Genomic DNA, 12261 nt, shown 5'->3' on the forward strand with positions numbered 1-12261 from the left:
TTACCTCAAAAAGTCATAAAAAACGTCATAGTATAGTAAGGCGTCAAAATCGGGCAAAAAAAGTCAAATTTTTTTTTTACCTCAAAAGGTCATAAAAAACGTCATAGTATAGTAAGGCGTTAAAATCGGGCAAAAAAAGTCAAAAAATTTTTTCACCTAAAAAAGTCATAAAAAACGTCATAGTATAGTAAGGCGTCAAAAAATGACAAAAAAAGTCAAAAAATTCTTTCACCTCAAAAAGTCATAAAAAACGTCATAGTATAGTAAGGCGTCAAAAAATGACAAAAAAAGTCAACATTTTTTTTGACCTCAAAAAGTCATAAAAAACGTCATAGTATAGTAAGGCGTCAAAAAATGACAAAAAAAGTCAAAATTTTTTTTCACCTCAAAAAGTCATAAAAAACGTCATAGTATAGTAAGGCGTCAAAAAATGACAAAAAAAGTCAAAAATTTTTTTGACCTCAAAAAGTCATAAAAAACGTCATAGTATAGTAAGGCGTCAAAATCGGGCAAAAAAAGTCAAAATTTTTTTCACCTCAAAAAGTCATAAAAAACGTCATAGTATAGTAAGGCGTCAAAAAATGACAAAAAAAGTCAAAATTTTTTTTGACCTCAAAAAGTCATAAAAAACGTCATAGTATAGTAAGGCGTCAAAATCGGGCAAAAAAAGTCAAAAATTTTTTTGACCTCAAAAGGTCATAAAAAACGTCATAGTATAGTAAGGCGTCAAAAAATGACAAAAAAAGTCAAAAAATTTTTTCACCTCAAAAAGTCATAAAAAATGTCATAGTATAGTAAGGCGTCAAAAAATGACAAAAAAAGTCAAAATTTTTTTTGACCTCAAAAAGTCATAAAAACCGTCATAGTATAGTAAGGCGTCAAAATCGGGCAAAAAAAGTCAAAAAATTTTTTCACCTAAAAAAGTCATAAAAAACGTCATAGTATAGTAAGGCGTCAAAAAATGACAAAAAAAGTCAAAAAATTCTTTCACCTCAAAAAGTCATAAAAAACGTCATAGTATAGTAAGGCGTCAAAAAATGACAAAAAAAGTCAAAATTTTTTTTGACCTCAAAAAGTCATAAAAAACGTCATAGTATAGTAAGGCGTCAAAGTCGGGCAAAAAAAGTCAACATTTTTTTTTACCTCAAAAAGTCATAAAAAACGTCATAGTATAGTAAGGCGTTAAAATCGGGCAAAAAAAGTCAAAACATTTTTTCACCTCAAAAAGTCATAAAAAACGTCATAGTATAGTAAGGCGTCAAAAAATGACAAAAAAAAGTCAAAATTTTTTTGACCTCAAAAGGTCATAAAAAACGTCATAGTATAGTAAGGCGTCAAAATCGGGCAAAAAAAGTCAAAAAATTTTTTCACCTAAAAAAGTCATAAAAAACGTCATAGTATAGTAAGGCGTCAAAAAATGACAAAAAAAGTCAAAAAATTCTTTCACCTCAAAAAGTCATAAAAAACGTCATAGTATAGTAAGGCGTCAAAATCGGGCAATAAAAGTCAACATTTTTTTTCACCTCAAAAAGTCATAAAAAACGTCATAGTATAGTAAGGCGTCAAAATCGGGCAAAAAAAGTCAAAAAAATTTTTCACCTCAAAAAGTCATAAAAAACGTCATAGTATAGTAAGGCGTCAAAAAATGACAAAAAAAGTCAAAAATTTTTTTCACCTAAAAAAGTTATAAAAAACGTCATAGTATAGTAAGGCGTCAAAATCGGGCAAAAAAAGTCAACATTTTTTTTCACCTCAAAAAGTCATAAAAAACGTCATAGTATAGTAAGGCGTCAAAGTGGGGCAAAAAAAGTCAACATTTTTTTTTACCTCAAAAAGTCATAAAAAACGTCATAGTATAGTAAGGCGTCAAAATCGGGCAAAAAAAGTCAAATTTTTTTTTTACCTCAAAAGGTCATAAAAAACGTCATAGTATAGTAAGGCGTTAAAATCGGGCAAAAAAAGTCAAAAATTTTTTTCACCTCAAAAAGTCATAAAAAACGTCATAGTATAGTAAGGCGTCAAAATCGGGCAAAAAAAGTCAAAATGTTTTTTGACCTCAAAAAGTCATAAAAAACGTCATAGTATAGTAAGGCGTCAAAAAATGACAAAAAAAGTCAAAAAAATTTTTCACCTCAAAAAGTCATAAAAAACGTCATAGTATAGTAAGGCGTCAAAATCGGGCAAAAAAAGTCAACATTTTTTTTCACCTCAAAAAGTCATAAAAAACGTCATAGTATAGTAAGGCGTCAAAGTCGGGCAAAAAAAGTCAACATTTTTTTTTACCTCAAAAAGTCATAAAAAACGTCATAGTATAGTAAGGCGTCAAAATCGGGCAAAAAAAGTCAAATTTTTTTTTTACCTCAAAAGGTCATAAAAAACGTCATAGTATAGTAAGGCGTTAAAATCGGGCAAAAAAAGTCAAAAAATTTTTTCACCTAAAAAAGTCATAAAAAACGTCATAGTATAGTAAGGCGTCAAAAAATGACAAAAAAAGTCAAAAAATTCTTTCACCTCAAAAAGTCATAAAAAACGTCATAGTATAGTAAGGCGTCAAAAAATGACAAAAAAAGTCAACATTTTTTTTGACCTCAAAAAGTCATAAAAAACGTCATAGTATAGTAAGGCGTCAAAAAATGACAAAAAAAGTCAAAATTTTTTTTCACCTCAAAAAGTCATAAAAAACGTCATAGTATAGTAAGGCGTCAAAAAATGACAAAAAAAGTCAAAAATTTTTTTGACCTCAAAAAGTCATAAAAAACGTCATAGTATAGTAAGGCGTCAAAATCGGGCAAAAAAAGTCAAAATTTTTTTCACCTCAAAAAGTCATAAAAAACGTCATAGTATAGTAAGGCGTCAAAAAATGACAAAAAAAGTCAAAATTTTTTTTGACCTCAAAAAGTCATAAAAAACGTCATAGTATAGTAAGGCGTCAAAATCGGGCAAAAAAAGTCAAAAATTTTTTTGACCTCAAAAGGTCATAAAAAACGTCATAGTATAGTAAGGCGTCAAAAAATGACAAAAAAAGTCAAAAAATTTTTTCACCTCAAAAAGTCATAAAAAATGTCATAGTATAGTAAGGCGTCAAAAAATGACAAAAAAAGTCAAAATTTTTTTTGACCTCAAAAAGTCATAAAAACCGTCATAGTATAGTAAGGCGTCAAAATCGGGCAAAAAAAGTCAAAAAATTTTTTCACCTAAAAAAGTCATAAAAAACGTCATAGTATAGTAAGGCGTCAAAAAATGACAAAAAAAGTCAAAAAATTCTTTCACCTCAAAAAGTCATAAAAAACGTCATAGTATAGTAAGGCGTCAAAAAATGACAAAAAAAGTCAAAATTTTTTTTGACCTCAAAAAGTCATAAAAAACGTCATAGTATAGTAAGGCGTCAAAGTCGGGCAAAAAAAGTCAACATTTTTTTTTACCTCAAAAAGTCATAAAAAACGTCATAGTATAGTAAGGCGTTAAAATCGGGCAAAAAAAGTCAAAACATTTTTTCACCTCAAAAAGTCATAAAAAACGTCATAGTATAGTAAGGCGTCAAAAAATGACAAAAAAAAGTCAAAATTTTTTTGACCTCAAAAGGTCATAAAAAACGTCATAGTATAGTAAGGCGTCAAAATCGGGCAAAAAAAGTCAAAAAATTTTTTCACCTAAAAAAGTCATAAAAAACGTCATAGTATAGTAAGGCGTCAAAAAATGACAAAAAAAGTCAAAAAATTCTTTCACCTCAAAAAGTCATAAAAAACGTCATAGTATAGTAAGGCGTCAAAATCGGGCAATAAAAGTCAACATTTTTTTTCACCTCAAAAAGTCATAAAAAACGTCATAGTATAGTAAGGCGTCAAAAAATGACAAAAAAAGTCAATAATTTTTTTGACCTCAAAAAGTCATAAAAAACGTCATAGTATAGTAAGGCGTCAAAATCGGGCAAAAAAAGTCAAAAAAATTTTTCACCTCAAAAAGTCATAAAAAACGTCATAGTATAGTAAGGCGTCAAAAAATGACAAAAAAAGTCAAAAATTTTTTTCACCTAAAAAAGTTATAAAAAACGTCATAGTATAGTAAGGCGTCAAAATCGGGCAAAAAAAGTCAAAATGTTTTTTCACCTCAAAAAGTCATAAAAAACGTCATAGTATAGTAAGGCGTCAAAAAATGACAAAAAAAGTCAAAAAAATTTTTCACCTCAAAAAGTCATAAAAAACGTCATAGTATAGTAAGGCGTCAAAATCGGGCAAAAAAAGTCAACATTTTTTTTGACCTCAAAAAGTCATAAAAAACGTCATAGTAAGGCGTCAAAATCGGGCAAAAAAAGTCAAAATTTTTTTTGACCTCAAAAGGTCATAAAAAACGTCATAGTATAGTAAGGCGTCAAAATCGGGCAAAAAAAGTCAATAATTTTTTTGACCTCAAAAAGTCATAAAAAACGTCATAGTATAGTAAGGCGTCAAAAAATGACAAAAAAGTCAAAAAATTTTTTCACCTCAAAAAGTCATAAAAAACGTCATAGTATAGTAAGGCGTCAAAATCGGGCAAAAAAAGTCAAAATTTTTTTGACCTCAAAAGGTCATAAAAAACGTCATAGTATAGTAAGGCGTCAAAATCGGGCAAAAAAAGTCAAAAAATTTTTTCACCTAAAAAAGTCATAAAAAACGTCATAGTATAGTAAGGCGTCAAAAAATGACAAAAAAAGTCAATTTTTTTGACCTCAAAAAGTCATAAAAAACGTCATAGTATAGTAAGGCGTCAAAAAATGACAAAAAAAGTCAATAATTTTTTTGACCTCAAAAAGTCATAAAAAACGTCATAGTATAGTAAGGCGTCAAAATCGGGCAAAAAAAGTCAAAAAAATTTTTCACCTCAAAAAGTCATAAAAAACGTCATAGTATAGTAAGGCGTCAAAAAATGACAAAAAAAGTCAAAAATTTTTTTCACCTAAAAAAGTTATAAAAAACGTCATAGTATAGTAAGGCGTCAAAAAATGACAAAAAAAGTCAAAAAAATTTTTCACCTCAAAAAGTCATAAAAAACGTCATAGTATAGTAAGGCGTCAAAATCGGGCAAAAAAAGTCAACATTTTTTTTCACCTCAAAAAGTCATAAAAAACGTCATAGTAAGGCGTCAAAATCGGGCAAAAAAAGTCAAAATTTTTTTTGACCTCAAAAGGTCATAAAAAACGTCATAGTATAGTAAGGCGTCAAAATCGGGCAAAAAAAGTCAAAAAATTTTTTCACCTAAAAAAGTCATAAAAAACGTCATAGTATAGTAAGGCGTCAAAATCGGGCAAAAAAAGTCAAAAAATTTTTTCACCTAAAAAAGTCATAAAAAACGTCATAGTATAGTAAGGCGTCAAAGTCGGGCAAAAAAAGTCAACATTTTTTTTTACCTCAAAAAGTCATAAAAAACGTCATAGTATAGTAAGGCGTCAAAATCGGGCAAAAAAAGTCAAAACATTTTTCACCTCAAAAAGTCATAAAAAACGTCATAGTATAGTAAGGCGTCAAAAAATGACAAAAAAAGTCAAAAATTTTTTTCACCTCAAAAAGTCATAAAAAACGTCATAGTATAGTAAGGCGTCAAAAAATGACAAAAAAAGTCAAAAAATTTTTTGACCTCAAAAAGTCATAAAAAACGTCATAGTATAGTAAGGCGTCAAAATCGGGCAAAAAAAGTCAAAAAAATTTTTCACCTCAAAAAGTCATAAAAAACGTCATAGTATAGTAAGGCGTCAAAAAATGACAAAAAAAGTCAAAAATTTTTTTCACCTAAAAAAGTTATAAAAAACGTCATAGTATAGTAAGGCGTCAAAATCGGGCAAAAAAAGTCAACATTTTTTTTCACCTCAAAAAGTCATAAAAAACGTCATAGTATAGTAAGGCGTCAAAGTGGGGCAAAAAAAGTCAACATTTTTTTTTACCTCAAAAAGTCATAAAAAACGTCATAGTATAGTAAGGCGTCAAAATCGGGCAAAAAAAGTCAAATTTTTTTTTTACCTCAAAAGGTCATAAAAAACGTCATAGTATAGTAAGGCGTTAAAATCGGGCAAAAAAAGTCAAAAATTTTTTTCACCTCAAAAAGTCATAAAAAACGTCATAGTATAGTAAGGCGTCAAAATCGGGCAAAAAAAGTCAAAATGTTTTTTGACCTCAAAAAGTCATAAAAAACGTCATAGTATAGTAAGGCGTCAAAAAATGACAAAAAAAGTCAAAAAAATTTTTCACCTCAAAAAGTCATAAAAAACGTCATAGTATAGTAAGGCGTCAAAATCGGGCAAAAAAAGTCAACATTTTTTTTCACCTCAAAAAGTCATAAAAAACGTCATAGTATAGTAAGGCGTCAAAGTCGGGCAAAAAAAGTCAACATTTTTTTTTACCTCAAAAAGTCATAAAAAACGTCATAGTATAGTAAGGCGTCAAAATCGGGCAAAAAAAGTCAAATTTTTTTTTTACCTCAAAAGGTCATAAAAAACGTCATAGTATAGTAAGGCGTTAAAATCGGGCAAAAAAAGTCAAAAAATTTTTTCACCTAAAAAAGTCATAAAAAACGTCATAGTATAGTAAGGCGTCAAAAAATGACAAAAAAAGTCAAAAAATTCTTTCACCTCAAAAAGTCATAAAAAACGTCATAGTATAGTAAGGCGTCAAAAAATGACAAAAAAAGTCAACATTTTTTTTGACCTCAAAAAGTCATAAAAAACGTCATAGTATAGTAAGGCGTCAAAAAATGACAAAAAAAGTCAAAATTTTTTTTCACCTCAAAAAGTCATAAAAAACGTCATAGTATAGTAAGGCGTCAAAAAATGACAAAAAAAGTCAAAAATTTTTTTGACCTCAAAAAGTCATAAAAAACGTCATAGTATAGTAAGGCGTCAAAATCGGGCAAAAAAAGTCAAAATTTTTTTCACCTCAAAAAGTCATAAAAAACGTCATAGTATAGTAAGGCGTCAAAAAATGACAAAAAAAGTCAAAATTTTTTTTGACCTCAAAAAGTCATAAAAAACGTCATAGTATAGTAAGGCGTCAAAATCGGGCAAAAAAAGTCAAAAATTTTTTTGACCTCAAAAGGTCATAAAAAACGTCATAGTATAGTAAGGCGTCAAAAAATGACAAAAAAAGTCAAAAAATTTTTTCACCTCAAAAAGTCATAAAAAATGTCATAGTATAGTAAGGCGTCAAAAAATGACAAAAAAAGTCAAAATTTTTTTTGACCTCAAAAAGTCATAAAAACCGTCATAGTATAGTAAGGCGTCAAAATCGGGCAAAAAAAGTCAAAAAATTTTTTCACCTAAAAAAGTCATAAAAAACGTCATAGTATAGTAAGGCGTCAAAAAATGACAAAAAAAGTCAAAAAATTCTTTCACCTCAAAAAGTCATAAAAAACGTCATAGTATAGTAAGGCGTCAAAAAATGACAAAAAAAGTCAAAATTTTTTTTGACCTCAAAAAGTCATAAAAAACGTCATAGTATAGTAAGGCGTCAAAGTCGGGCAAAAAAAGTCAACATTTTTTTTTACCTCAAAAAGTCATAAAAAACGTCATAGTATAGTAAGGCGTTAAAATCGGGCAAAAAAAGTCAAAACATTTTTTCACCTCAAAAAGTCATAAAAAACGTCATAGTATAGTAAGGCGTCAAAAAATGACAAAAAAAAGTCAAAATTTTTTTGACCTCAAAAGGTCATAAAAAACGTCATAGTATAGTAAGGCGTCAAAATCGGGCAAAAAAAGTCAAAAAATTTTTTCACCTAAAAAAGTCATAAAAAACGTCATAGTATAGTAAGGCGTCAAAAAATGACAAAAAAAGTCAAAAAATTCTTTCACCTCAAAAAGTCATAAAAAACGTCATAGTATAGTAAGGCGTCAAAATCGGGCAATAAAAGTCAACATTTTTTTTCACCTCAAAAAGTCATAAAAAACGTCATAGTATAGTAAGGCGTCAAAAAATGACAAAAAAAGTCAATAATTTTTTTGACCTCAAAAAGTCATAAAAAACGTCATAGTATAGTAAGGCGTCAAAATCGGGCAAAAAAAGTCAAAAAAATTTTTCACCTCAAAAAGTCATAAAAAACGTCATAGTATAGTAAGGCGTCAAAAAATGACAAAAAAAGTCAAAAATTTTTTTCACCTAAAAAAGTTATAAAAAACGTCATAGTATAGTAAGGCGTCAAAATCGGGCAAAAAAAGTCAAAATGTTTTTTCACCTCAAAAAGTCATAAAAAACGTCATAGTATAGTAAGGCGTCAAAAAATGACAAAAAAAGTCAAAAAAATTTTTCACCTCAAAAAGTCATAAAAAACGTCATAGTATAGTAAGGCGTCAAAATCGGGCAAAAAAAGTCAACATTTTTTTTGACCTCAAAAAGTCATAAAAAACGTCATAGTAAGGCGTCAAAATCGGGCAAAAAAAGTCAAAATTTTTTTTGACCTCAAAAGGTCATAAAAAACGTCATAGTATAGTAAGGCGTCAAAATCGGGCAAAAAAAGTCAATAATTTTTTTGACCTCAAAAAGTCATAAAAAACGTCATAGTATAGTAAGGCGTCAAAAAATGACAAAAAAGTCAAAAAATTTTTTCACCTCAAAAAGTCATAAAAAACGTCATAGTATAGTAAGGCGTCAAAATCGGGCAAAAAAAGTCAAAATTTTTTTGACCTCAAAAGGTCATAAAAAACGTCATAGTATAGTAAGGCGTCAAAATCGGGCAAAAAAAGTCAAAAAATTTTTTCACCTAAAAAAGTCATAAAAAACGTCATAGTATAGTAAGGCGTCAAAAAATGACAAAAAAAGTCAATTTTTTTGACCTCAAAAAGTCATAAAAAACGTCATAGTATAGTAAGGCGTCAAAAAATGACAAAAAAAGTCAATAATTTTTTTGACCTCAAAAAGTCATAAAAAACGTCATAGTATAGTAAGGCGTCAAAATCGGGCAAAAAAAGTCAAAAAAATTTTTCACCTCAAAAAGTCATAAAAAACGTCATAGTATAGTAAGGCGTCAAAAAATGACAAAAAAAGTCAAAAATTTTTTTCACCTAAAAAAGTTATAAAAAACGTCATAGTATAGTAAGGCGTCAAAAAATGACAAAAAAAGTCAAAAAAATTTTTCACCTCAAAAAGTCATAAAAAACGTCATAGTATAGTAAGGCGTCAAAATCGGGCAAAAAAAGTCAACATTTTTTTTCACCTCAAAAAGTCATAAAAAACGTCATAGTAAGGCGTCAAAATCGGGCAAAAAAAGTCAAAATTTTTTTTGACCTCAAAAGGTCATAAAAAACGTCATAGTATAGTAAGGCGTCAAAATCGGGCAAAAAAAGTCAAAAAATTTTTTCACCTAAAAAAGTCATAAAAAACGTCATAGTATAGTAAGGCGTCAAAATCGGGCAAAAAAAGTCAAAAAATTTTTTCACCTAAAAAAGTCATAAAAAACGTCATAGTATAGTAAGGCGTCAAAGTCGGGCAAAAAAAGTCAACATTTTTTTTTACCTCAAAAAGTCATAAAAAACGTCATAGTATAGTAAGGCGTCAAAATCGGGCAAAAAAAGTCAAAACATTTTTCACCTCAAAAAGTCATAAAAAACGTCATAGTATAGTAAGGCGTCAAAAAATGACAAAAAAAGTCAAAAATTTTTTTCACCTCAAAAAGTCATAAAAAACGTCATAGTATAGTAAGGCGTCAAAAAATGACAAAAAAAGTCAAAAAATTTTTTGACCTCAAAAAGTCATAAAAAACGTCATAGTATAGTAAGGCGTCAAAATCGGGCAAAAAAAGTCAAAATTTTTTTTCACCTCAAAAAGTCATAAAAAACGTCATAGTATAGTAAGGCGTCAAAGTCGGGCAAAAAAAGTCAACATTTTTTTTTACCTCAAAAAGTCATAAAAAACGTCATAGTATAGTAAGGCGTCAAAATCGGGCAAAAAAAGTCAACATTTTTTTTGACCTCAAAAAGTCATAAAAAACGTCGTAGTATAGTAAGGCGTCAAAAACGGGCAAAAAAAGTCAAAAAATGTTTTCACCTCAAAAAGTCATAAAAAACGTCATAGTATAGTAAGGCGTCAAAATCGGGCAAAAAAAGTCAAAATTTTCTTTGACCTCAAAAAGTCATAAAAAACGTCATAGTATAGTAAGGCGTCAAAATCGGGCAAAAAAAGTCAACATTTTTTTTGACCTCAAAAAGTCATAAAAAACGTCATAGTATAGTAAGGCGTCAAAATCGGGCAAAAAAAGTCAAAAAATTTTTTCACCTCAAAAAGTCATAAAAAACGTCATAGTATAGTAAGGCGTCAAAAAATGACAAAAAAAGTCAACATTTTTTTTGACCTCAAAAAGTCATAAAAAACGTCATAGTATAGTAAGGCGTCAAAATCGGGCAAAAAAAGTCAAAAAAATTTTTCACCTCAAAAAGTCATAAAAAACGTCATAGTATAGTAAGGCGTCAAAAAATGACAAAAAGTCAAAAATTTTTTTCACCTAAAAAAGTCATAAAAAAACGTCATAGTATAGTAAGGCGTCAAAAAATGACAAAAAAAAGTTAAAATTTTTTTTGACCTCAAAAGGTCATAAAAAACGTCATACTAAAGTAAGGCGTCAAAATCGGGCAAAAAAAGTCAAATTTTTTTTTTGACTTTTTGGTGATAAAAAATGTCATAGTATAGTAAGGCGTCAAAAAATGACAAAAAAAGTCAACATTTTTTTTCACCTCAAAAAGTCATAAAAAACGTCATACTAAAGTAAGGCGTCAAAATCGGGCAAAAAAAGTTAAAAATTTTTTTGACCTCAAAATGTCATAAATAACGTCATATTATAGTAAGGCGTCAAAATCGGCCAAAAAAAGTCAAAATTTTTTTTGACCTCAAAATGTCATAAAAAACATCATAGTATAGTAAGGCGATTCCAAATTGACATGCTTTGATATCATTCTTATATATCCTGCATATCATTTAGAATTTTAAGCTCAATAAATTCAAATAATGTAAACATTTAATAAAAACATTTGTCTGGTAAATTGAAAACCTGCCGGTCACGTTGTCCGGTGACAAATTTTTCTAGTGGAAACCCTGAATTAAAAATTATTAACGTAAGGCTCAGACGGCATCATGAAACTGTTGGCTTGTAACCTGAAATACTGCCAAACTGCAGAAGTCGTGTTCTTCTTAGGGACCAGGCCACTTGTTGTGCGATTAGCCATCTTTCTCCCTCTCTCTTTTTCTCTTCTCTGCGCTAATTCAATTTTATGGTATTTAATTATTTAAATACCATAAAATTTAGGTACGTCATCAGAGATATGGCAAAGTAGAGATAAGGCAACTGACACAAAGTTGCAGACCTTTTAAGGACATATGGGAAAATGCATATATATGTATATCTGTGTGTATTAGTACCGTATTTGCATGCCACGACTCCAGCAGCACATGTCTTTACGCAGCAGCAGGCTGTTCAGAGACGAGGCAGAGATGAGGTAGGTGAGCTGGTGGAAGGCCTGTTCCATCAGCGTCGGGGGCAGAGCCTGATGGGACAGGGCGGTGTGAAGGGCTCCCAGCTCCCTCAGCACCGACGCCATAGTGGGAGCATCGCCTGCCGCTGCCCTGGGGTCTGAGCCTGCTCGCTTCCTGGACGTTCCCAACTTCACTGCCGAGCCAGACAGACCGGGGATGATCTCAGACTCCAACAGGGCAGGGACTGAGGGAGAGAAGCATGCCAGATAAGAGGAGCAGTTAAGGTAGACCTGGGCAAACTACAGCCCGCGGGCCACACCCGGCAATTTGTGCATCCCTGTCCAGCCCATGTGAGGCCAATCATAAATTAGAATACAAATGAAAAAATATTCATGCCGTGCATTCAAAATAACTGTGATGCTTTTATTTTGAAAAGCCAAAGGTGTTTTACGCATGGATGCAGGTGGCCCACGGGCTGTTGTTTGCCCAGGTCTGAGTTTAAGGGAGAGCGGCATTAGCATCAGTATCATCTTCAGCATAGTGGTTACCTATGATGTTCTGCAGGCGCGTCTCTGTGATGGATAGGAGCTGCTGATAGGCCTGGATACAGAGGTCACTCAGGGCGCGAATTAGGTCACTGAGGTCAGCCGTCAGTGGAACCAGTTCATCTGAATCAAGGGTCTGAAAAGTAATCAATCCAATTATACACTCTTTTTGTGAAAAATATATTGGGAATTTCTCCAGGAAAGGGATTAATAAGTTTCTAATGAGATCAGGAAAAATTAATGAGTTAATAAATCATAGTGTCATGATCTTTTTTTTTCACTGCTTATTTCTGGAA

The 12261-nt window shown here is 30.6% G+C and overlaps 1 protein-coding gene across 1 annotated transcript in view; it reads right to left on the reverse strand.

The window, feature by feature from the left end:
• The window catches only part of si:dkey-110c1.10 (unconventional myosin-Vb), a 49106-nt gene that overhangs the window by 25402 nt on the left and 11443 nt on the right, over positions 1-12261 (reverse strand). Inside the window, exons 31-32 of the mRNA XM_041040304.1 lie at positions 11969-12101; positions 11367-11664 (exon numbers count right to left, since the gene is read on the reverse strand). Of these exons, the coding sequence (XP_040896238.1) occupies positions 11367-11664; positions 11969-12101 (431 nt within the window). The remainder of the gene's footprint in view (positions 1-11366; positions 11665-11968; positions 12102-12261) is intronic.

Source organism: Toxotes jaculatrix, chromosome 6, assembly GCF_017976425.1.
Source record: "Toxotes jaculatrix isolate fToxJac2 chromosome 6, fToxJac2.pri, whole genome shotgun sequence".
Taxonomy (NCBI): domain Eukaryota; kingdom Metazoa; phylum Chordata; class Actinopteri; family Toxotidae; genus Toxotes; species Toxotes jaculatrix.